The 27,831-nt window shown below is 41.2% G+C and overlaps 1 protein-coding gene across 1 annotated transcript in view; it reads left to right on the forward strand.

Moving 5' to 3' along the window:
• The window catches only part of LOC122806083 (immunoglobulin superfamily DCC subclass member 3-like), a 1,389,320-nt gene that overhangs the window by 637,103 nt on the left and 724,386 nt on the right, over nucleotides 1-27,831 (forward strand). Inside the window, exon 5 of the mRNA XM_044076321.1 lies at nucleotides 18,318-18,455. Coding sequence (XP_043932256.1) covers nucleotides 18,318-18,455 — 138 coding nt within the window. The remainder of the gene's footprint in view (nucleotides 1-18,317; nucleotides 18,456-27,831) is intronic.

Here is a 27,831-nt window from a genome sequence, read left to right on the forward strand (position 1 = left end):
AGTAGCTCCTGACCAAGAATTTCCACTTCACTGTTTTGTTGTTTTATAGTCCTTTCATAATATGCCACAAGAGCATTAACCATAGAGGCCTGTTTTTGAACTGTCAGCCAATCATCAAGCAAAGTCTGATCAGCTTGTGGTACTAGGGGCTGAAGCTTCACACGGAACCCCCTAAGGGAAATTTGTTAAATTGATATGCCTTAAAAAGGTGAAGATGCCATACATTACTTCTAAGATGCTTAATGCCTTTCATCAGTTTGGTAAAAGCTATTTGACATTCATATGCTGGATCAGTACTAGGATTCGTCGGACCACCAGATACCTGCTGCGAAGCCAAACCAAATATCCCCAAATCATTGGTGTCGGAAGACAAACCCCTAACGATAGAAGCCAAATCCATAACCACTTAGTATAATCAGAGCAACCCAATGTGTGTCACCAAACCATAAAGAATAGGCCCAATAACGAAAAGCACACTGGCTTTTATAAAAAGTGGTTCAAAATATGATCCGTATCTATATTAGATGAGTCACCGATGGTGCTATCAATAGCCTTGGTCGCACAAACCAAATGTGTTGAAACATCCCACAAAACAGCTATTAACCATTATGGCCAACCCAAAAAAATCTTAAATAGTATATATGTAAAATCAGATCCAAACATATTGAACCACAACCAACAAAGGCCAAAGGAGAGGAAACACTATAACATCCTAGTTGCCCAGATACCAATATTAATAAATAATCAGGCATTTATATATTAGGGTTATCCCCCATCATCAATGAAAGATAAATATTAATTAAATCCCAGCATGAAATAGTTGTCCCAAGAATCCCAGTCCCACTAAATGGCACATAAATAATATAAAAATAAAAAAAATAAAAAAGGCTGCAGTGGAAACCCACAGCCACGCTAAAGCAACATCAATATCCCATGTGTAGTGTAGTCAGTGGTAATACAGGACCTAATAAGAAAATTATACCAACATTTATGCTTGTATAAAACATATATAAACATTCAGAACAAGGCAAAAATGAAGCTCAATAATGAACCCTAATAATTCTAGAACATCTACTATCATATGTGTGAACAATGTTATTGGTTACAACAGCATGATATCAATAGGGTTACATATAAAAGCGAAACCCCAAACAGTACAAATGATGAATCAAACATTGGCTTCGCAATTGTCTCAGAAGTATAGCCACTGAAATGCAGAACAGCCCTTGTTAGCAAAACATCAAAATGCAACTTCTTTATCAATAAGAACATCCAAATGTCAAAAGTTCCAATCCAGTGCCCTTGAGAACACCAAATAAAGACCCCCTCAAAGTTAAATATGTTATAAAATGTCTGTCCACATACCCAAATGGTTGCTAATGCCCACCAATATCTGCTGTGGTAAAGATAGTATCTGAACCAAAAATCCACATGTCATACGATGGGGAAATCAGTAGCTATATGAAACACATAAAGTTCCCAAATCCGTAGAACTCAGTGATTCACTCCCTTGACACTAATCGCATTATTACTAAAAGTCCTGATGTTGAAAAGAACTTTCTCAAGGTGCCGCCAAGACATAAGCAACCACTGAGTACAAACGAGCTTTAATACACAGGCCCCAAAACAAATAATGGACCCTATATATGATTAGTTAACCATATGTATGTTAGCTGCGGTGGTGGTGCTGTGGTAGCTTGTCGCCTCACAGTAAGATGTTGTCCTGTTTGATTCTCAGCTAAAGCGTTTTGTGTGTGGAGACATGCGTGATTGGGCATACCTTCGTTGAAGGTTGTGCGTCAGGGCTGGCAACTCAGTATGTAAAAATCTACTGCCAATCATTAGCAGACCGGAGTTCCGCTGTGGCGACCCCTAACCGGGAAAAGCCGAAAGATACAACAACAGCAACATGTATGTTAGAACAAGAGCCATCGCCCAAATGGTGGAAAAATTAACATTCCAAGTTCCCCAATAGTCATATAAATAAGCAAACAGTACCAAATCCCAACTGGGATGCATCCGGCCTTGATGAAATGCCAAAACCCAAACGCCAACAACTGCTGGAATATGTTGCACTCAGCAGAAGACAAACATTTGAGTGCAAGCCAAAAAATGTAGAAAGTGATAAAAAACTCAGTCTCTGTCCTATGAAAGGTATATCCCAATGTGGCTAGCCAAGCCACCGAAATGAGAAAACAGCCAAACAGGAAAGTCGCCAACAGCAAGTGAGAAATAAAACTTCCCAAAGACAATAAGGCACCCGCACGTATGGCAAGTGCGTGGCTTGAACCAGTAGAACCAAACCAAAAAAGGAGCCAGCACAAATCCTGTTGGAAAATAAGTGTATTAAAAAATACACATAATATACACCATAATGACAGACTGCATATACATATTCAAAAAAAAAAACAAATTACACAGACCAGTTTCGGCTAAACAGCCTTTCTCAGTGTAACAAAAATAGTAAAGACCATTGCATTCAAAAACAGCCCATAAATATATAGGCGTACAATTAGGACAGAGACCAATTATATAGGTGACAATATATATTTGGTTTTCCTTCCTGGATTCACTGTCATGCATAAAGCATATCAGCAGCAAGTGTCATTCAGCACTCATTTCCATAGCAGTTACATGTTCAGGTTGCTAGCCCAAGGTCCAACCTTCCTCAGAGGGTGCACCACACACTCACGCATACACACACCTAGGCCAATTTAAAGTGTCCAATCCACCTACACACTCGCATGCACACATACCTAGGCCCAGTTTAGAGTATCCAATCCACCTACTGCATGTCTTTGGAATGTGGGAGGAAACTAGAGCACTTGGAGGACATACACATATGCAGGGTGAGCATGCAGACTCCACACAGAAGGCACTCCCAGCCGAGAATCAAACTGGAGAACCTTTTGCTGTGAGGTGACAATGCTAACCGCTACACCATTGCACCATCTACATTTAATTTTAATAAAAATTAATTTTTAATTTTAACTATGAATATTATTTAAGTATCTTTATAGATATGATTTGTATTTTACATGTTTAGACTTTATTTTTTTAAATAGAAGGAATATAGGAATGTAAATTATTAAATATAATGTGCTTGTGTTCTGTTTCATTAAATGTATTTTATAAAAGGAAATGATTAATGGTTACTCTTGTTCTGATGAAGTTCTGTGTTTATAGAATGAAAGAGCTTAACATTGTTCCATTACATTATTTTAAAGTATTGATGGTGTTATTTTTGTTCCACGGCATTTTCAAGTTTAAAGGTATCTTAAGATGTCCTTCTGTTCATTTGCTGTAGTATTCTTAACCTGATGGATCTCCCACCTGAAGGTAACTTGATGTCGGTCAGTATACAAATGTCTTATACTACTGTAGAGTACATGGAACGTCACACATAGGCTGCTGTTTGATGTAAGCATAAAAGTAATATATGCATGTACCATCTTCAGAACTTTTCTGCAGCCAGTCAGAACGCCATCCCAACCATCTGTCTGATTGTTTCAGCATTTGTGAATTCAGCCTTTTGCCTGATAAGTGCCCCATTGGAGAATTTTTTTCTCTTACTACTGTATTGGTTATGTCATCCAAGAAGGGTAAGTGCCAGGGTGGAAAACAAATTCCACATAAGGACAGGCATTCCCAGTGTCTCATTTGTTTAGACTGTAATCACAACCACAAGTTCTGTAGCATTTGCTAGTCTTTCATCCAAAGACTCTTAAAAGTAGGCTTTCTTCTCTTGCTATATATTTAGAGAACCAATGTCTTAAGCTACTAGCTAAGCATATAGAGGGTACCTCAAGGTCCATTGCCGAGCCGGTGAAGCACAACGCCAAGAAACCTTGGCCTGTGGCTTCCACTGGACCTCCAGCATCTGACATTTCTCCCAAGGTGATTATCAGGCTGTAGGTTTGTCCAACTTTGGGCACAGATTCGCAGCCGAGCCCAGTTCTGAGGCTCCCTTGACTTCAGCTGAGAGTATGTCTGTGGAGTTCAAACAGATGCCTGACCAGGATGACGTAGGGAACCTAGACTCAAAACTATGGAGGGGTGTGGGGGGGGGGGTCCTTGCACTCAAGAAAGAGAAGAGTTACAGTCTGATTCATTTGAATGTAGGCCTTTGTCCTGTCCTCTGACATTGCATAAGATTGTTTCACCTGCAAAGTAAAAACAAAAGACTAAACTTTTGTCCCCTCCTAGAGAGGTGCCTTCAGATTGGCAGGCCTTTTTCTCAGAGTTTATTTCAGGCCTTCATGGCACTCAAACCACCTTACTTTCAGCCTGCTCCTACAGCTGCATCCCAACCTTCTCATAAACAAATTAAAGACAGTGACTCATCTGATGATTTTTCCTCAGATGAGGAGGAATCTTTGGATTATTCCTTGCAAATCCCTTCTCCCCAGGAATACATTTTCCCTGAAGAAGACTCAGTAGGTGCTCTCTCCCTTGTGGAGGAGATATCCTTTAGTGAAACTCTCCTGAAAATGGGAGAACATTTTAAATGGGATTCTTCCCAAATTTCCGAAGTCCAGAAAAGATATTGTTGATGCCCCTGGGCCCTTTGCAGTTCCTCCTGTGGATCCTGCATTTCTGGATGATTTTCACAATGCTTCACAAACTTCCGACTCCCAGGGACTGGCTCTCAAATAGTGAAACCATTTCTACAAGGTCCCGATGATTGTCAATTCCTCTTCAGTTGTCCTACTTCAGACCCAGCAGTTATTTATGTAGCTACAGACAAACCTGCTAGGATGCTACCTTCCTCTAATCTTCTCCCATCAGACAAAGACAGTAGAACCCTGGAGAGACTGAGTAAAAAGGCCTGTACATCAGCCACCTTGGCTTTCAGAGCCATTAATTACCAAACACATATGACAAAAGTATTCATTAGCACTTTTGTCACAGTCATCTAGTGCCACTGCATATCTTCCACACTCAGATGAAAAAGGCTTGGCTCTATCTGTTCTGGGAGCTTCCTCCCAGGTAGCAAAGCAATACATTAAATGCAGCTATCACATTGTGGAGGCTTGTACCAGGGAAGCTGCTACTTGTTCAGTTCTTAGAAGATTTGCCTGGCTCAGGCTGCAGCCCCTCCAGGATGACTTCAAATCTAAGGTAATGGATGCACCACTAGACAATTTGGCCTTTTTGTGTAAGGCAGCAGCCTCACTATTTAAGTCCCTACAGGAAAAAAAACAAGCAATTCAAGAAGTTGAAATACATTCTGGTTTCTCCTGTGCCAAGGTTTCATAGGAATTTCCCTTCAAAGCCTGTCTTTGTCCATAGCAGTACTCGACACCCCTCTAGTAAGTCTTCTTGATGAGGCAAGAAACAACAGAAGCCTAGGAGTTTTCAGCCATCCTCACAACAAAGGCAGTCCTTTCCTGACAAAGCAGAGAGTCTGTGACTACCCTGCAGATGCCCCCCCCCCTTTGCCCTCTTTCTCTTCGCCTGTCCAATGCTCATGGGATCTGGGAAATTATCACCCAAGACACTTTTGTTCTTTCCATAACCAGAAAAGGATATTTCATGGTTTGGCACTCCACCCCCACCTTCAGAGCCATCCCTCAACCCCCCCCCCCCCCGGGCAGTTACCCCTCTTCCCAAAACTCTTTTTGGAGCTTCAGCAACAGGGCTCCTTTCAAAAGGTCCCTCAATCCTCAAGGGGAAAAGGCTTCTATTCAGGAATGTTCCTGGTACCCAAAAGGATACCTCCTGGAGACCAATACTGGTTTTATCCCATCTCAACACCATCCTAAAGGTTCCTACCTTCAGAATGTTATTACTCCAAGCATTATTTCCCCCTATCTTTCCACAAGGATACATGGCATCTCTAGATATAAAAGATGCCTACCTTTATATCCCCATTCACCCCAGGTTCAGGAAATCCTTAAATTTTTCTGTGGGTTTCTGGCATTTTTAATTCTCTGCCTTGCCTTTTGGTCTCTGAACAGCACCAATGGTATTCACAAAATGCCTGGCAACAGTGATTGCACACTGCAGACGTTTAGGCATCCAGATATTCCCATCCTTGGATGATCTCCTTATACAGGTCCCAAATTCACACACTCTACTCCAAAACTTGGATACCACAATTTCCCTCCTCGGGGAAACTGGGATTCACCATCAACTACAGGAAGTCAGTCCTCACTCCTTCACAGTACCACGTTTTCCTGGGTTGTCGAATACAGACAGATATTATGAGACTGTCACTCCCACCTCACTAGGTGCAAGACCTTCAGTACTTCTTTCACTCCCTTCTCCCCTTAACTCACATCATGGCCAGGGAGTTCCTCATGGTGCTGGGATTCATAGCTTCTACCATCCCCATGGTATCAATGGCAAAACTAAACATGAGGAAGTTCCAGTTGTTCCTCAGATCAATGTGGACCCAACATTCTCACCCACTAGCATACCAAATCCCCTTCAATCCTTGCCTAAAGAGGGGACTACTCTGATGGATCCATCAGACCTAAATCCGGGTCAACCCCTGCGTCCTCTCATCCCAGTCCTAGAACTCTACATAGATGCATAACACATGGGATGGGGAGTGGCCTTGGACAAATTCACAGTTCAGGGAATTTAGATCCCCTCCCAAAAAATCAGAACAAATAAACGTCAAGGAAGTGCAAGCATTGCTACTAGCTCTACAAGCATTTCAACCTGTCCTTTGCCCAGGCCATCTACAACTGTTCACAGACAACATGACAGCCCTCTGGTATTAGAATAAGTGGAGGGAGGATCCAATCTTATCCCTGTGAAGGTTGGCTGTTGTGGTATGGGAATTTCTGGTCCAATACCACACAACTATTCAGGCAGTGTATATTCCCCTCCAACTGGAATCTAGTGACAGACTCCTTAAGCAGATTCCTAACTCAATCCCATGAATGGATGCTTCACAGGGACGTGTTCCTGGATATAGTCCACCAATGGGGTATTCCTCAAGAAGACTTATTTGCCTCCCTCTGAACAGACAACTTTCAAAATCTTTACCAGAGTCCCAAGTCCTCTGGTTTGGAAAGTAGATGCTGTCTCCTTCTCTTGGAAGGGGATGTTTCTGTATGCATTCCCTCTCCTTCCTGTAATACCAAAAGTCTTGTTCAAGATTCAACAAGACCAACCTAAAATCTTGCTGATGACTCCCTTTTGGCCAAGACAGCACTGTATCCCCCTCCTTCTATATTTAGCCAAGGACCATCACCACAAGTTACCCCACAGAGTGGATCTACTCACACAGAACAAAGGATCCCTAATACTCCACACCTGTCAATGTTACAGCTGAAACTGTGGGTGATAGGATTCTAATCCCCTTCAGACACCTATTTTCAGAAGACATGCTCAGGGTTTTGCAGGAGGCCAGATAATCCAATACATGAACATCTTACGTTTCCAAGTGGAAAAGATTTTCACTCTGGTGTCTGTCTAAAACCAAGATCCATTGACAGTGGGAAACCCAGTGGTTCTGTCTTACTCTTGTGAATTGCTCTCTGCTGGCTTGGCTTACTCCTCTGTCAAAGCACACAACAGCTATTTCTGCTTGTCTTCCTCTTTCCCCCCTGTAGCATATCAGATTTGAGGTGAAACAATTCCATAAGGTGGTCCTTCACATTAGGCCTCCCAGGTAACCTATTTCTCCTCCATGAGACCTTAATTTTGTCCTAAAAAAACTGACAAAGGCCCCTTTTGAGCCTGCATCCTCAGCCTCCCACAAACATTGCTCTTGGAAAATTGTTTTATTAGTGGCCTTGACCTCAGCCAGAAGGGTGTTTGAGCTTCAGTCTCATATGGCTGTCCCCCCCTTCTTGGTATTTCATAAGGATAGGGTATCCTTGAGAACAAATCCTTCCTTTATGCCACAAGTGGTTAATGTGTTATCCCTTAACCAATCCATCCAATTACCTACCATCTTCCCTTCTCCACAAAACCACAGTAAGAAGGTGCTACACTCCTTAGATGTACACAGACCACTTAGGCTTTACCTAAGCAAGACTAAAGCTATCAAGAAATCTGATAAGCTATTTGTGAACTTTCATCACAGGGCTCTGGGTTTACCCATTTCCAAGCAAATTGTTTCTTTTTGGATTTCAAAGACTATTTGCCTTTGTTGCACACTCCAGGGAAAGAAACTACCTTCACCCATGAAAGCCCACTCTACCAGGGCTGTAGCTTCCTGTAAGACATTCTTCAAAGGCCTAGGCAACAATGCCATCCTTGAAGCAGCCACATGGTCCTATATCCATAACCATACCTTTACCAAGCACTCCAAACTGGACAGCATTTCCATACCCAGAGCTAGCTTTGCCAAAGCCATTTTACATGGCTTCATTGAGAGCTCCTCTTCTCCTTCCTCTTCTCTTCCTGCTTGAACTTTGGTACTCTCTCTCAGGTTAGGAGTACTGCAGCAAGTGAATGGGCGGATATAGAATATGTGTGTAAAATCTTACCATAACCGTAGATGTCCTTCTCTTCACTGCTGCAGTATTCTATCCCTTCCTTCTTCCTCCCTGGACTATTCTTCTGCTTGGATGGACTGTCCTTCTTATATCCTTAGTCTGGCATTTCTCCTGGGCATTCAGTTCTGAGGATGGTACATGTGTACATCGCTTTTATGACCTACATCCAACAGCAGCCTAATTGCGACATCCCACATACCCCACAGTTGTATAAGACTTTTGTATACTGAACAATGTCCATAGATTCATAGGTGTGTACTAGGCTAATGGCCCTGGGACCTTTACAAGCCTAGCCATAGGATTACCCTGGCATAATGTCACCTGATCTTAGTTCCCAGTGCCTCTGCCGAGTAGAGTCACTGGATTTATCCCCGGGGTGAATTTTCTGAATCCCATCCACTCATCAAGATTTCTCTTGAAGAGAGTCAGCGAGGTGCTCTGCTTGACATGTATGTAAGTCTGTCCCTCCAGCATGTTCTATTAATTGTGGTAATGAGGTTGAGGTCTCTCTAGAGCATGTGGTGTGGTGGGATTGGGATTTCTTTTGATGTAGCATTTCTAACAGAGCTGGGTCAGAAATAGCTTTGTAAGTCAAGCAGAGATTGCCTCTAAGTAGGCGATATGAGACAGAGAATAGTTGGAGTTTTTTGAGTCTGTCCATATAGGACAAGTGTTTAAGGCCTAGAATCCTCTTTGTGAGGTACTTTTGTGGCCTCTCCAGTTGTTGCAGGTGTATAGTAAGGTACATGCCAAATGGGGCATTGTACTCAATGATTGGCCTAATGAGGGAAGAGTAGAGGGAGACAATGACCTCTTTCTTCCTGGATGCAAAACCTTTAGTAGTGAAATGTGCCACATAGAAGGACTTTCTGACCACAGTGACAATGTGCTGATCAAAAGAGAGGTTGTTGTCAACCTGTGTTCCCAGATCTCTTATAATGCCTTCTGTGTTCAGTGGACTACCATCAATGTGGTAATTTATGGGAGTTGGGTTTTTCCCAAAGGGGATGATGACACATTTTTTGGCATTGAGCTTAAGGCCATGGTTCTGATACCAGTTGTTGGTCTCAGTGAGGCCATTCTATAGGATGTCAACACCACTTGGGGAGTTAATAATAGCTCCCAACTTGCAATCGTCTGTGAACTTTGTCAGCCAGAGTCCCTTTGTGTTGACCTGGACTTCAGAGAAATAGATACCAAACAGGAGAGGACCCAGGACTGAACCCTTTGGGACTCCACTCGTGACTAGTCGGCAGTCTGACTTGCAGTCAGCTACTTTCACACTGTGGGTTCTATCTGTGAGCCAGTTTGCAACCCACCTAGTGATATAGGGGTTGATGCCAAGCTTAGTGAGTTTTCCTATGATTGCTGACTGGGGAATGGTATCAAAAGCCTTGGCCAGATCAAGGTAGGCTGTCTGAACCACCTTGCCTTCATCCACAGCTCTGGTGACTGACTCAAAGAAGTCGACCAAGTTGAGCAGGCATGATCTACCCTTCACAAAACCAAAATGTGTGGGATCCAGAGTTTGGGGATTCCCTATTTCCTTGTTTATTAAGTCCATGATGATGTGTTCCATAGCTTTGCACATCAGGCTTGTCAGGCTAATAGGGCGATAGTTTCCAGGGTCTGTAGTCACTCATCCTTTGTGGACAGGGATGACTGTAGCAGTGCGCCATTCAGTAGGGACAAAGCCTGAAGTGAGGCTGTGATTTAACAGGGCACACAGGTAAGGTGCCAGTTCACTCTGTAGTTCATGTAGAACACAGCCAGGAATATTGTCAGGTCCCATAAAAGATGTATTCCTGGCCTTGGACAGTGCTGTTTTAAGCTGTGCTGCAGTAATACTGGGTGCTTGGCAGTGTACTGGTATTGTGATTCCTTTAGGCGGGAGATCCCTCAGGTTAAGAATACTGCAGCCTTAAAGAGAACAATTTCTATGGTTATGGCAATATTTTACACTATTATTTTTTCTGGCATTATCTTTGATTTACATTTATTTTGCCGTCTACTGGTTTGCTTAGTTCTTTCATATCCACATTTGTAACACAGCTTCTTCAAGTTGGGTTACCAGTTTGTGATTCTCCACACCTGCATTTGAAATATTCCTGTCTCTGCCAAGTATTAGATACCTGCTCACTGACTCTCCACTCCCTTTCAGTGGAAATACCAATTGTAATGGTAGAAAACTGTAAGGTCATTCTGTCCCTTGAGAGGGAGGGCCCAGCTAATGGGTTACAAGAGGATTCAGACAGAACCCTGCTTGGACAAATAAGGGGAGGGAGTCTAGCTATCTTACAAATAGTAGACCTTAAGATTCATCTCTCTCTGGAGAATGAGGGCTCACCTGAAGATTAGTAGCACGATCCGGCTGGACCTTTCCCTGAGCAATGAGAATGGATATCAGAACAGATATGTTAATAGTTGGGTATCGGTACACATCAGAAGCATGTGGACAGGAGGCCAAAAAATGAATAAATAAATAAATGCATACATGCATACCTACATGAATAAATAAATAAATAAATGCATACATACGTAAATACATACATACACACATACATACTTTTCCTTACTAAGATCTGTCTCTAGGTGCCATTTACTTGGGTTCGAGTCCTATCGACTTGGTGAATTAAAGATCCAAAAAGAAGTTGGTTCCATGCTAGTCCAACAAGGTCCTTCAGTGTCATCCCTATGGTTGTTGTCAACTTGTCCAGTCATCTGGTTGCAGGTTGCCATCTTTGTCTGGTTCCGTTGATCTTTCCAAACATAATGTCCTTTTGCAGAGATCTCTCTCTCTTCTGAAGGTATGACCAGAATAAGAATCGTAACTTCATCATCTGGGCTTTGAGTGACATGGCCAGTTTTATCTCTTCCAAAATTGATTTATTAGTTCTTCTGGCAGTCCACAGCATGCATAGAATCCTTCTCCAGCACCAAGGTTCAAATGACTCAGTCGTCTTTCTGTCCCATTTCTTTAGTGTCCAGCTTTCCCATCTGTAATTGACCACTAAGAAAAATGAGCGCATAGACAAGTCTGATCTTTGTTTTGAGTGTTATGTCCTTGCTTTTGAATACTTTGTTGAGAGCCTTATTGTAGAGCAACCAAGTGCTATTCTGCAAACTATTTCCTCCCTGCTAGTTGCTTCCATGTTTACAAAAGAGCGCAGGAGATTTAAAATTCTTTACAACTTCTATTCTATTGTCTTCATGCTCAAAATCTTCATCATTTTCTGTGTTCATAATCTTTGTTTTGTTTGTGTTCAGTTCTAATCCCATGTTATGACTTTTGGCTTTAACTTTTCTAAACAGATACAACATGCCTTCTTTGCTGCTACTGATGACTGTTGCATCATCTGCATAGTGCAAGTTGTTTAGTTTTCACCTGCCAACTTTAAAACCAACACTTTCTTCTTCCAAATTTGCTTTTCTGAAGATGGCTTCACTGTAAAGGCTGAACATTTAAGATGACAAGATGCATCCTTGCCTAACACCACATTTTATTGGAAACCAATCAGTGTTGCTATATTCAGTTCTCACTGCATCTTCTTGATTTTCATGAAGGCTCCTTATCGGCTGAGTTATGTATCTGGGTATTCCCATTTGTGCTAGAGTTCTCCATAGTTTATCATGATCCACACAGCCAAAAGCTTTGCTGTAGCTGATGAAACAAAAGTATACTGGTTTTGGTATTCTTTGCTCTTCTCCAATATCCATCTAACATTGGCAATAATGCCTCTTGTTCCTTGAGCTTTTCTGAAACCAGGCTGGACTTCGGGTAGTTCTTACTCAACGTATGATTGTAGCCTTCACTGTATTATTTTCAGCAGTATTTTGCTGGTGTGTGGAATTAATGTAATCATTCTGTAGTTGTTACAATACATAGCATCACCTTTCTTATGTATAGGTATTAACAATGATCTTCTCCAGTTAGTTAGCCATTTTTTTCCCTTCCAAATTTGTTGAAACAGTCAAGTGAGGGCCATGATAGCACCTTCTGAGCCTTTGATTAATTCATTTAAAATATCAGCAATGCCAGGTGACTTGTTTGATAAAGCTTTAATTGCTACTATGACTTCTTCTTTTAAAATATCTGGTTCTCCCTTAACGTCAATTTCTGGTTCAGTTTCCCTAATGTTATCCACATTGCCTTTTTTGTATAAATTTTCTGTATATTCTTTCCATCTCTTTTAATGCTTTCTGTATTGTTCAGTATCATTCTATTGGCGTCTTTAAGCATTCCCAATTGAAGTTGGAATTTCTGCCACAATCTCTTAATATCCTGATAAACTAGTCTGTTTTTTTCTGTTTACATGCTGTGATTCAATTTTCTGACACTTATCCTTGAAATATCACTCCTTGTCTTTCTAAATTTGATGTTGAAAGTCTCATTTCAAATTTTGCTTGTTTTCTTTGTTCTGCTACTTTTTTAGTTTCTTATATTTTTAATGTCATTCCGTAATTCTTCAGGCTGTCTATCTCCCGTGTCAAGAATGGCAAATCTGTTATTTAATTTTATCCAATAGTCTTGTGGAATATTTTCATAATTATTCCTTAAATATAAATATTTACTAAGATACATTCATTTTATTTTAGTCTTTATTTAAATGCTTGATAGTTAAGGCAAGTGAGGTGATCTAAAGGGAGTATATTCAGATGGGTTCCATACACTAGATCGAATTTTCATTAATTCGAAATAGTGCATGGAATGCTCACTGCAGCAAAAGTGCACTTAATCAAAACTGCACTTACGCGAAGGGCTATCACCTTACCATGACCCATGCCCTAACCCTAAGGTCCGTGGTGACTGCAGTGCAGTGAAGGACATAGCAATGTCCTCCACTATGGTGCGATAGTCACGAACCTTAGGGTTAGGGCATGGGTTAGGGTAAGGGGATAGCTTTACTAACTATCCCCTTGCCCTAACCCGTGCCCTAACCCTAAGGTCCATGACTATCACACCATAGTGGAGGACATAGCTTGTTTTTTATGTCCTCCACTGTGCTGTGGTGTTTTCAGTGAAGTGCACTTATGCAAAAGTTCACTTTTGTTAAAGTGAACTTTCGCAGAAGTGAAGCTTCCTTTTACAAGTTCGAAGTAGTGAACTTTCATTCTTGTAATAGGAATCCATTCAGAAATAACCTAAAACATGGCAAGTATGCAGTCCTAGAACAGAAATATAAATCACAGCATATATTAGATGATAGACAAATGCCAAGAACAGGCAGCAAGTATCCAGTGTATACTGGCATGAACCTCTGAAAGTTAATGAAACACGCTGAAAAAATTGTGGCATTTTTGAATCGCATTGTTAGCGTGTCTAAGGTTCTCATGCTCTATCTCTAGTACAAACGTTTGCTATGTGTACAGCCAGGATCACGAACCTAGTAAGAATAAGCAGACTGATCTAGCTGATTGCATATGAGGCGGTAAATGTGAAAGGGAAGTCCAGGACTTCATGCAGTGTAGCATGAAGGAGAGATTGTGTAGACAGCGCAGCTAAAGTGAAGGGGAGCTGCTACCACAGGGCTTACTGAGGCATCAACTATAGCTATATTGTTCCCCCTCCTCTTGTATGAATCATTGCCTTTACTTGCTAGTCATACAGGGAGGGTGTGTAGCTGGACTCTTTCAGCTTGACACCTAGATATCATAAGCACAAGCAAATGATCTCCTTTGAATTAAAAATAAAACCTGGACCCCCAGCTAAACCTGGAATATTCCTGAACTACTCTAAAACTAACTTCCTGCTATTAAGTGATAACCTAGCGAACGTTCAAGTCCCCATAAACCCTGAAAATGCTGCTGCCTATGAAGAATTGTTCACAGAAACCCTGTACAAGCATGTTAATAGCTGCATAGAGGCAGCTATACCCACTAGGAAGAAGTACAGAACTAACTCAAAAAACAAGTGACCCTGGTGGAATCACAAAATCAATTGTCTGTATAACAGGAGGTAGAAAATCATAGCAAAAATTAGGAAGTGCAGCACCGAACAGGATAAAAGCACTCTCATCAAACTATGCAAACAACTTGGAGGACAAATAAAGTCTACCAAAGCAAAATTTGAGGTAAATTTGGCCTCCCAGGCCAAGGAAAACCACAAGGCATTCCTTAGGTATTTCCACAACCTCAAAAGCAATACACAATTGTGTGCAGAGCTCATTGTAAATGGAGCCACCTATACTGAGCCAGAATATATAGCAAATCTACTGGCCAATAAATTCAGCTCCAACTTTACCCCTCTCTTCTCTCAACCATCCCTTAGGAAGTAACATCAAAAATAACTCTCCCTGCTATTACTACAGAACAGGTCCTCAATGCTCTCTCTAAGGCCAAGACTACTGCATCAATGGGCCCAGACAATATCCCAGGATGCCTTCTAAATAGCATGAAACATGACCTATCAGGCCCTCTGGAATTGCTATATAAGTATACCTTCCAAACAGGCTTCATGCCTCATGAATTGAGAACAGCAACAGTTAACCCTCTGTACAAAGGTGGGCCATCTGCAGGCCCATAAATCTCACTAGTCTTACAGTATATGTAGAGACATGGAAAGAATTATCATGAAAATGATCTATAGTAATATAGTAAACCTCCAGACACAAGATCCAACCCAGTTTGGTTTCGTCAAGGGCAGGTCATGGCTACTCAAAGACTAGATGAGGGCAAAATGGTTTATACTGCCTACTTTCACCTGGCCAAGGCATTTGACATAATACCCCACTCAGACATTGTTGACAAACTCAAGAGGTTAGGTACAAATCCATATGTCATCCAGTGGATAGCCAACTGACTCACAGACAGGACCCAGGAAGGTAGAATTGGGGAGGCCAGTCATAAGTGGAGTCCCTCAGGGACTGGTCCTTTGACCGCTCCTTTTTGGCATTTACTTCTCTGAAGTCAAGGCCAATGTCAATGGTCTCTGGCTGACTAAATTTGCAGATAATTGCAAATTAGGAGCTGTCATTGAATAACACACCAACACAAATATTCTCCAGGAAGGGCTGACACAGACAAACAACTGGGGTTGGAGTTGTGGACTAAAACTAAATGCCAAGAAATGTATAATAGTATCCTTTGGGAAGTCATCCACCCCTGGTAACTATCATATCCACAGCACATCCCTTAGAGTTGACCCAGCAGTCAGGGACTTAGGGACACACATAGACAGTAATCTAGCCTTTGACCATCATGTGTCTACAGTGTTAAGGAAATCATTCTATGTTCATCAACTTGTAAACAAAGTTATGGCATCTAAGTCCAAGAAAGTCATTGTTCCACTGTATATGGCATTCATCAGACCTATCATTAAGTACAGTGCCCCTTTTGGTATGTACCTAACCAGGCATATACAGCAACTGGAATGTCCACAGAGGTTCCTCACTAAAAGAATACAGGGCATAAGTAAAATGTCCTCTGCAGACAGCCTCAAGTCCTTATTCCTCTATTTTGTCTCCTACAGGCTTTTGAAGGGATATCTATGCCTGGCAAACAAGGCATTGTCAGACCGCACTCTAACGGACCTCTTGCATATCCACAAAACAAACAGCACTAGTTTTACCCACTATAAAGACTTAAACCTTGCCTGTGATATAAGTAGGACATTCTGGAGAGACAAGTATGTATCCCAGAGACTACCCCATCTTTGGAACAGGCTCACCATCCATGTGAATCAGAGTTCCTTCCTAAACCAATTCAAGTGCAACTTGAACAATTGGATGAGGAACAGGAAATGCATCCCTGGTTTGGCACCTATGCCTCTAATGGACACAGGCAACCTGTAAATGTTTCATCTGCTGGGCCCAAGCTTGTAAATGTTTCATCTGCCAAACTGCTGCTTACACTTATCAAGGGTACCAGAACTTGCCAGAGATTTGGGATGCATGGCTAGGCTTAAAACGGCCCTTGTGGTTGTTAACCTAGTATACACATGTGAACCTATGAGCCTATGAAGAGCTTATAAATCATTTTAATTCATTAAGAAAAGATGAATTGGCTTACTGTGCCCTACAAACCACAGTATCTGCAACTCTGATTGTTTATAAGCTGCTTCAAAGAGCTGCAGGATCATATGTTGCTACCCTTTTAACCTTCCATGAGCTTACGAAAAAGCAAATCATGTGGCAACGTGTTGCTAACATTCATTAAAAAGACAAACTTAGAGCGCAAGTTTAAGCAGTCACCTGCACTTTGTAAGTCATCATGCTGATATCAGGAATTAGTTTTCATATCTGCAGAGCTAAACTCAAGACCTCTGCTCTTAACTCTTAAATAACTATGATCCAGTTATGATGTGTTTGTTTATAGTGATGTCTGTTGAGAAAGTGATGACTGAAGAATAGCTGAGCTGGCCCATTTCAAATGTGTTCTGAGGGTATAATTTTGCTAAACACCAAGCTTGACTTGCTTTTGTGTACTTATTTTGTCACAAAAAAGAACATGTTCTGCAGGACTAAGGTATTTTTACACTGCATTCATATCCTGATGTAATGTACAAACCAGGAACCTTTTGTATATTCTGTTGTCATGCCAAGTAAATGCAACTTAAACAAATAAACAAATACACATAAACATGAGCATTGCTTTTTATGTAGTATTTAAATGAATATCACTGTTTTGGTTCCATATTTTGTTAAGAGGGTAATGGAAACAAAAACTTAATGAAAAATTCATTCAGAAGGTTGTTTGTGTCAGCACCGCTGTGTTTGATTGAAAGGGTGTTGACAGCTGTCCGCTAAGAGCATTTAAGACTAAATTGTGGAACTAGGATAAAGAAAAATGTTAAATAAATAAATGACTGCCACAAACTATCGGACATTTATTCAGCAAACTTAGCACGTCGGCTACAATACCTTCAAAGAAAAATTTTAGCTTATAGAATATGTGGATTTTAAGTCTTGTTTTCATGGATGAGCTATATTGCTGTTCTGGCAATGTAAATGAAAGCTCGCCGTCTCTTTAATGTGCACGGCTGGTAGATTAATTCTGTGGAATGGACAGTCCAAGCTGGAATCCCATAAGAACATTTTTTGATTGGTAACAGTGTTCAAGTATTCTTACGAACGTACTGCATACTTGTGAAATGACCATGAGGAAAACTAATATCTAAGAAAATGAGGGTCTCGTTTATTTCATACAGCAAGCTGCAAAGTGCTGTATAGTGCATTTCTTATCTGTTAGTAGGATTCATGCCTTTACTTCTAAGTATTTGAGTTAGTGAATATCACGATAATCCTATGTGGATCAGACTTCAGTGTCAAGAAACAAAAAATGTGACACATACTGAATATTCTGACGATGTCCTCAACAAAGCCTAGTAAGGTTTTCTCAAATAAAGTGATTAATGTGATCATATTGTGTGGTCCTGGTTCCTAGTTATAGAAATAGTTTATCTTAAAAGATATCTGTTGTAAACAAATCTTGTCAGCGTCTCTGGAAGGCATCTTTAATTAGACCTTTTGGCTTCTTCTTTACTCATGTACATTTTATGTTATTGTACAACTAATTTACCTGGCTTAGTAGACTTTTGAACTGACCTACAGGTGAGCACTTCCACAATGGAAAATTTGCCTGCAGCCATTCGGTGACCAGAGTAGAAAGACCTCCCTCTGCAGTATTTCATGTTCCAATTATCATCTCATGTCCAGCTCTTCTTGGGCAGATGACATCATACTATTAAGCTAATCAGCCTTTATCAACATCTTTAAGTAAACAAAGTGCTCGGAGTCACCTTATGGGATCCTTGTTTTGTAAGAGAATAACACTGTTAAATGCAGCTCTGCTCATGATCTGTTTAAATATGTTTGAAATGCCTGGAGCTGAGCTATATTTTAAATTTGTTTTGTCTCACAGGCTCACATTCTAATGGATACAAAGACCCAATGATTTTAGTTGGACCAGAAAACCTTACCCTAACTGTGCATCAAACTGCCATATTAGAATGTATCGCCACTGGCAACCCAAGACCCATTGTTTCATGGAGTCGGCTTGGTAAGTCATGTAACACTTTTTGTGTTTACTTGTAGAAATATCATGGCTGTTGCAACAATTTACCTTACATAATCTCTTACTATATAGATTCCTCTGGAACATGTACTGCAGGTCTGGGGTCTATTTACAGTGGTTGGGGGGGATAAAAGCTTATACAAGCCTGCAGAATGTGTCCAACAGAAAAACAGGGATGTGTGTGTTAAGACTAATGTTAATCTGACAACAACAGTTATTTGTTTTTGTATTCAGCACTTTGTGTTACTTTAGCTTTGGCCTTAGTTATGGAAGAAAAGGGTCATTGCACCAACCTGACTACCTAGCTAACAAACTAAAAATTAACAAAAAAAATATGCAGTTTGTTTATAAGATTTTTATTGCTGACTTGATCTTATTGTCAATGACTTTATAACATGGTTAATTTCATTTTGAAGAATTCCATGGGATAAACATATAGACAGTTTACAAAGTAACCAATCAACCTAAGCAATAGTTTTTGATGAAACTGGACGGCATACAAAAATGTGTTTCATGGCATAGTAGCATGTGTGCTACATGCCTTAGGACTGCTACTGAAGACCTCATCATGTAAGCTGCTTGTACGTTACAGCTATCATAGGGACCCTTATTGATGGGTCAATTAAGTGAGTTCATCCTCTCCACCAGCCTTGACTCAATGTTTTTCTCAGAAGCTCCCATGTTGAGTGCCAAGGGGATGCAGTAACATCAGATGCTGACTACATAACACTACGCTGAGCTTGATACTTCTTTGCTTCTTGTGCAGGTCAGATCTCAGCCAGGACACATGACAATGAAATTTCCCACTTTTGAATGTCTTGTTACAGATCTAGAAATGTGCCATCAGCAATCAGATCAATAACTAATATCCACACCTGCAATGCCTTTCTATTTTCGGAGGACTGTTTATTTAGCTGTATTTGTTAACTATGACTGTGATGTGAAGCACTGCAGTATGTGATGCCAATTCAAATCTGCCACCTACCAATCTTACAAGGAAAAATTCTTGGCCTACTTAGATGGGGAAATGGCTCTGTAGCACAGAGGAATAGAATCATGCTGATCAACAAACAAATCAAATTTCAGTACTAGTCCCTATACTGAAAGGGGCAGCTCACTCATTTCATGGAAAGGGGACCAGTTTAAGTCCCATTTTATCAGTGCCACATAGGAGAGGCCCGGTACTGCAGTCTAGTGTTTGCAGACATGAGGTATAAGTCAGTCTGAGGAATGTAAACAGTTCATGCAAACATTACAACTGCTCAGAGATGCACACTTGTTATGTTTGCAGGTTGATAGGATGAGGGCTGTTAGGATTCTTACAACTTCTTTTACCTTTCTGAGAGGAGATGGCATTTTCTGCTATGTCTTGCTTCTAGATCCTTCCATCTATTTCCATAACTAAAGTAGAATGCAAGAACTAACCTAGGACATAGCTTAAAATGTGTAGGTGAATAGGAGGCAACATTAATAATTTAAAAAATAAAAGATGAAAAATGTGTCTAGAGGGCCTTAAAATAACCAGAATAATCAACCATATATTTTTAAGAAGACTGTTAAATCACCGGATGACTAGCTCCTTGTAGCTCATCCAGAAACTCTCTGGAAGTATCTCATCATACTTGAAAAGCCCTTGTACAATGCGTCTCCATGACTGCAAAGGATGTTATGTAATTTAAAGAAGTATAATCTGAACATGATATATTGTCCTGGCAAGAAATTACATGTAGCAGATATGTTATGCAGAGCATACTTAGAAGAATGAAAAGTTCCTTGAAGAGTAATTACAGATTATTTGGGTAATAGCACGGTTACCAATGACAGGAGGAAAAGTAAAAGAATTTCAGAGGTGTATCGATACTAACTTAGAAATGAAACTACAGAAATCTTTTAAAATGAATGGTGGTCTGAGCAAAAATAATCAGTGTGGAAACAAATTTAATCTTTTTTTTCTTTTATCGAAAAATAATTTGTGTACAAGGTTTGATGAAATTACAATTCCTAATGACCTGAAAAGACAAATGTTTGAGGTTACATGTCAAATAATTGACTTCAACAATTGGCTTAGTTTCTGGTCTTATTCCAAGGGAATCCAGTATCTGTCTGCCTGGGATGACATGATCGACAGGCCTCGATGCTTTGCCAGAGATGGCCTTCACCTGTCACCATTGGGTTTCTGGATCCCAGCCAAGGATCTTGTCTCCCCCATTGTGCGTTTTTTAGGCAATGTCCCAGAGACAAACCTTCCAACGTAAAAGATCTGTCAAAAAGCAAATTGAAGGTCATGCTGCTTAAAGGTAGGAGTCTTAACCTGAAAATGTACTCACTGGAGGCTCTGCTTGCACTGGAAGATGCCGATGTCTGTGCAGTCACAGATACTTGATTCTGGACTACAAAGAGCACCCCTGCCTTACCAGGCTATACCTCATTGAACACATTCCAACCCCAAAATGAGGTTGGGAAGATTAAGGGTGGTGGAGTCTCTGTCTTCATTAAAGACAGGCACACCTCCAGACTGGTTTGCCAGCATGAAGCACTGGAACTACTCCAGGTGCAACTAACAGTTGGCAAGACACCCATCCAAGTTATAGCTAGCTGTAGACTCCCCTCCCTGACTCAGGACACCCACTCCTCTTACCTGGATCTACTTGACTCCATCAAGATACCCCCTAACACCCTGATCCTTGGTGACTTTAACTACTCCACCATAGACTAAGCAAGCTATTCTTTCACTAACGCACTCTCTCAATGATTCCTTGACTTCATCAATTGTAATGCACTAGACCAGCTCGTCTTATCCCCCACAAGAGGAGATAACATTCTGGATTTGGTTCTCACCAACATGGGAAGACACTGCACCACTCCCATAGTATGTTCTTCCCTGTTGAGATCACATTATCGGATTGTCGAATTCAACATTTTTTATACCACCCAAATCCCCCTCAGCCAAAATCAAGCTATAAAACTTCTCAAAAGCTGACTACAACCTTCTAAGGGAGGGTATCTGTAGCTTCACACCACCGCTCCCCCCAGAGGATGCAGGCAACTATGTTGAACAGTATGCCAATTCAGCCATACCCAATAGAACTAAAACCTGCTCCTCAAGGAAACACAAACCTGTTTGGTGGACATCCTCTATCAACAGGCTTTGCAACAAAAGGAAGAAACTGTTGTTCAAGGGTAAAAAGTAACAAATTCCAAATTGGAAAAACTCCCTTCTTAGCCTCAACAAGCAAATTCGATCACAAGTGAAAACCTCCAAGGCCAATTATGAATTGAAACTAACCCCTTAAACAAAGTGAAACCATAAAATCTTCTTCAGTTACATCAGGAACCTCAGTGGCAAAGCCCAGGTTTTTCCAAATTAGTATTTAACAGTATCACTTGCACTGATCCTGTTGACTTAGCCAACCTGCTAGCAGATAGGTTCAGTGCAAACTTCACCTCCCTGTCAGCCCCTAAAGGCCCTTTTGACATCCCCAATACTTGTCCCGCACCTCACATCTCCGTAGATCAAGTGTTGTGGGCCCTATCCGAGGCAAAGAACACAGCTTCCATGTCACCTGATAGTATCCCAGGATGTATTCTGCACCATCTCCAGCAAGAACTGGCTTCACCATTGAGCATCATATTCAACCACAGCTTGAGTACAAGCTTCATTCCAGTAGAGTGGAGAACTGCCATTGTCATCCCCTTGCACAAAGGTGGTGACACTACTGACTCTGGAAACTATCACCCCATTAGCTTGACAAGTCTGATCTGTAAAGCCATGGAGCGTATTATTATGGATGTCATAAACAAGGACATAGGCAATCTCAAAGCATTTGACCCCACCCAGTCTGGATTTGTCAAGGGCAGATCTTGCCTGTTGAACCTGGTTGACTTCTTTGAGACTGTCACCAAGGCCCTGGATGAGGGAAAGTCAGTACATACAGCTTAGCTTGACTTGGCCAAGGCCTTTGACACAATCCCCCACTTGGGCATCATCGAAAAGCTAATACAGCTTGGTGTAAATCCCTATCTCATCAGGTGGGTGACCAACTGGCTCACCGACAGGACCCTCAATGTCAAAATAGGCACCTCAACCTCCAATAGCAGACCTATTACTAGCGGAGTTCCCCAGGGACCTGTCCTGGGACCCCTACTGTTTGGCATCTATTTCTCAGAGGTCCAGGCAAAGACATAAGGCCTGTGGCTGACCAAGTTTGAGACGACTGTAAGTTGGGTGCTGTCATTCATTCCCCAAATGATGTTAACATACTGCAGGAGGGTCTCACAGCAACTAATGGCTGGTGCCAAAGTCATGGCCTCAAGCTAAATGTAAAAAATGTATCATCATACCATTCAGCAACAATACAACCCCTATCAATTACCACATCAACGGCAACGCCTAAGCACACAACCTGTGGTAAGAGACCTGGGCACTCAGGTTGATAACAACCTCACATTCGACCATCATATACCAGCAGTGGTCAGAAAAGCCTTTTACTTGGTTCATCTCATAAGTAAGGGGATTGCATCCAGGAAAAAAAGGAGATTATTACCTCTCTATACTCCTCCCTCATTAGACCAATAATTGAGTATAACACCCCATTTGGGATGTACCTTGTCAAACATCTGCATCAACTGGAAAGGCCACTGAAATGCCTCACAAAGAGAATCCATGGCCTCCAACACCTGTCCTATGCAGACAGGCTCAGATTATTATCTCTCTACCCGGTATTGTACAGACTGCTCAGGGGTGATCTATGTCTTGCCTACAAGGCAATCTCAGACCCTGCCCTACTAGAGATGCTCCATATCCATAAGTCTACATCCTCACATACTACCCACTTAAAAAGGCCTGAATCTAATATGCAACATCAACAAAACCTGCTGGAGAGACAGGTTTGTCTCCCAGAGGCATCCCTTCTCTGGAATAGACTCCCCTTACAAGTCAAACAGAGCAGCTCGCTGACCCTCTTCAAGTGCAACCTTGATGCGTGGATGGGCAACCACAAATTTGTCCCAGTGGTTCCACCTGTGCCCCTCATTGACAGAGGTGACAGGTGCTGACTGAGGTTTCTTTTTGTGGACAAACTCTTGGCTAGGCATGTAAGTGCCCCTGGGCCATTAGCGTAATAACCTCCTATGATCCTATGATTCACATCTGTAAATAGCAAAGTGCAATGTAAGAGCGAGATGTAAAAGGTTAAGTTCATTAAAATTTCCAGCATAAGCTGGACAACTCATGCTAAAAGGGCATACCCATTACAATGTGCCCTTTTGAGATTCAGAAACATGCTTGTTGTGACATTGTAAGACCTCATTATTGGTTAATTTATATGTTTTGTGAAGTGTAGCTTCTGAACGTCATGACAGTAGCCTCCTGCTTGTGTAGATAATGGCATCTCTCGCACACATGCACATACACAAACATGAAAACACACACGCACACACACACACACACACACACACACACACACACACACACACACACACACACACACACACCCACCACAGTTTCTGTTCTTGTCCCCAGTCTATCAGCCTTCCATAGTTTTCCCCCAGCCCCATAATACTTTAGCATAATTAAGACCCTGTTATTAGGCCCAGGTTGTCTGATGCATCCCCTAACTCTGATTCTCATTATAATGTAAGTGTCATTATGGCACTTGGAGTTGTCACCTCTGGTGGCCTAGTGTTGTCCTCCATCATGCTTATGCCACTTCAGATTATCTCTTTTGTCTAGTAGTTCCCCAACCCAATTCCTTTACTACAGTTAGTACCATTATGGCACTTTAAAATATATTCCCTACTGTCCACTGGTTCCCCATCCTTAATTACTGTACTTAGTTGTTGTCATTATAGCACTTTAGAGGTGACCAACAGTTCCCTCGATCTCTGTTATGCTTATCTATGCCTTTGGGTGTGTCCCCCCACCCACCACTGATCCCTGTAGTAACATTATTGGCATTACATCACTTTGAGGAGTATTCCCTGGTGTTTATTACATTCTCCCCACCCCTTCAATCTCTGTATTAACATTGCTGCTATTACAGCACTTATTTCCTGGTAGTCTAGTGTATCCCCCCACCCATGATCCCTGTACTAATATTGGCACAGGTATGACATTTGTGTCCTGTGGTTCCCCCAATCCCCAATCCCAGTTTTGATGTCAGTGCTGTTATCGAACTTTGAAATAAATCCTTGGTGTATAATGGTTTCCCTCCACCACTTTAGTGTTCATTGGTTGGATACAGCCACTACCATGATGGGATGGGGAAGACTATGCTGATCTACAATGCAAAGCACTTTTTTGAATTGCACAGGTATGTAGATGCCATCCTGGAGGTGATAATGGGGACAGAGCACATGAGTAACTAACACATGTCTCTCCACCAAGAGAGCCACATTAGCATTCAGCCAGCATGGCTGTAGGGCCAGACCTTTGTGGTACCACAGGAGGATCATGCGGCACAGTGTGAGGGTGCTGGCTGAATAACATATAGCAAAAAAGTAGAGCTCTATGTACACATCATGGTACCTTAACTAGTCCATCCCAATGTTTTGGCCTGGAATGTCAACCAAAACAGAAGAAAAATAGTGCAGCATTGTGTTATCTGCAAGCCTTGGCAAGTCTAAAAAAATAAATGAATAAAAATGATAGCATATTGAGTTCCTGCATGTTCATGAATCAAAATGGATAGAGATTAGTTCCAGTTCAGAGAAATCATTTATCTCGCATGTGTTAATTATTATTCAAAGTTCCCTGACATAGTCTGACTGGCAGGCACAAAAAATGAAAGTATGGTTAGAGTATGTAAGTCAGTATTCTCAGTAAATGTGATACCTTATATCTTGGTATCTAATATTGGCCCACAATACTCAAGTCAATAATTCAGAAGATTGGTCTATTAGAGGGTTCCAGTACATAACGTCCAGTTCACACTTCAAATGGAGGTGTATCAAAAGCTATGAGGATTGTTACCTTTAAGTTCTGGAATACAGGATACTCCTCTGCAGTGACTGAATCTCTCACCAGTTTAGCTTTTGATTGTAACAGTTTTAAGAACAGGCTACCTACTTTGACTATTTTGCTGATGCCTGAGAAACAACATAAACTAAAAGCAATAGCGTTGTCACCTCACAGTAAGACGCTGTCTGGTTCGATTCTCAGCTAGAGCGTCTTCTGCGTGGAGACATGCGTGAATGGGTGTACCTTCGTTGAAGGTTGTGCATCAGGGCTGGTAACTCGGCATGTAAAAATCAACTACCAATCATTAGCGGACCGGAGCTCCGCTGTGGCAACCCCTAACTGGGAAAAGCCAAAAGACACAACAACAACTGTTAGTAAATCAGCAGAGACAGAAATATTGCTATGGTGTAAACTTCACAAGACTGCAAGAATTGCTTGTTTGATACTAATAATAATAATGCAGAAACCATGAGAACATTTGCAGCCTGAAGATGAAGTTGGTAAAGCAGCTAAACTAAGATTCTGTATAATTTATGTGGAAGGTAAGCTATATAGCAGAAATGGCAGACATTTGTACAAGGCAAAATATGATAACATTGAAGATCCAGGAAAATAAGCAACCAGAAATGGAATGACCTGTCCAATGACAAGAAAACAGAAGCAATGGTACCTGTGATGGTCAAGAGATACACAGATGAGTTTCTAAGGTCATATCTCCAAGTGAATATATTGTGGATCATATATTGTGGATCAAAACCTTTCCCCTAAACAAGGCCAGAAATCCATACTGCACATTTTTTCATACATTTATTGATAACCTTTCTAATCCAGTTCAGTGTCAGAATCACAGAGTCCAAAGTCTATCCTATACCTGACACCCAGTAGGTGAAAACCATTGTAACTTATCCTGAGTTATGCACCAACCCATCAAATATCAGATTTCAGAATCTCGAGCCCATAAAGTGGAAATCCTAAAAGATCAAAAACCCAGAAGCTCGACATTCAAAATCTGGCATTTGGGATATGTTGAATTAGCAGTTCCAGAGTTGCGCTGTGTTCATGGATTCAGATAAGTGTTTATGTTTTAAGGGTTTTGGGTAAGGGCTGGTAGTGTGTGTTAGTGTGTTTTGGGACAGTGATGAGTGTGTGTGAGGGGAATGTAGCTTGTGTGGTGGTGTTTTGTGTGTTTTTGTATGTAGTGTGACCTTGGAGTTAGTATATTTAAGTAGGGTGGGTGTGGGGGGTGCAGCCCCCACATGGGTAGTGCAGGGGGGAATTGCCCCCCTGCTTAAATGTAGGATAGGGTTTTGTGCTTGTGTGTGGAGCACCCAGCAAGAAGCCATGTAGACACAGGACAGACATGCAGACTCAATACAGATGACATCTCAACTGACAGTCATACCGGAGAGTCAGCAAAGCAAAATGCCACTATACTTCTGCTAAATTCCTCAGATGTGGTAGACCCTTGCTGAAAGCAGTTGTTGACAATATTATAAGGCCGGGGGATGTTAGATAAGGGGCACATACCCTTAAGTGCTAATGAGCTAGATATATTGCTTAGTTTGTTATGTGGTACACAGGAGTTCCAGATAATTCAGTGTGTAGTCCAAATATCAGATTGTTCACCACATCTCTTGTCTGTGTGAGTTATTTTTTAGGCCCCTTGACATGACATTAAAGGAGTCAGCGCATGATGCTACAGTATGCCCTGGAACCAATCGCATGCACCATTAAATTGAGTGTTTCTGAGAAAAAAAAAAGCTGAATAATGATTGGCGGAAAGATGAATTTACTTGTAAGACCCATGAAGGATAGTCCTATCACAGATTAGTTGATATGGTAAGATACTCTTTGTCCATGATAGCAAAGTTAAAGCCTCATTATGTGATCCAACTAACTCTGCCACAGAAAACATGATGCAGTGCAAATCCCCACTCCAACCAAACAATTTTGCATAAATAGAACCCCTTTCAGTGTGGATGTAATAGTGTAATGCTCACATACAGGGTGGATTCCTTGGGACTCATTCCAGATTTTACTTTGGGGTCACATGCATTCTTCTTGGGTGTTTGACTGTTCTTTAAAGTAATTCTTATGGGAACTTTTTTGTCATATCTAGTGACCATACAAAGAATTACGTTAGTAATAAAATCCATAATGTAACTCATGACATTGTCATGATATGTTCCCATTAGATAGGTAAATGTTGCTGCCACTTTTTCCTTTATTTTCCTCTGTATGATTGAAAAAAAATTTCTTCAGACTTGGCTCTTTTGTTTAGTGCACTTCTCTGTTAGCTTGCACCTTCATCACTGAATTATTTTCTCAAATTTTCAGTAACGTTATTTTAATTTGACATCTGTTTATAATTTTTTATCCAACTATTAAGTAATTAAATTAAAA

Source organism: Protopterus annectens, chromosome 7.part0 (assembly GCF_019279795.1).
Source record: "Protopterus annectens isolate FY-2018-M chromosome 7.part0, PAN1.0, whole genome shotgun sequence".
NCBI classification, from domain to species: Eukaryota; Metazoa; Chordata; order Ceratodontiformes; family Protopteridae; genus Protopterus; species Protopterus annectens.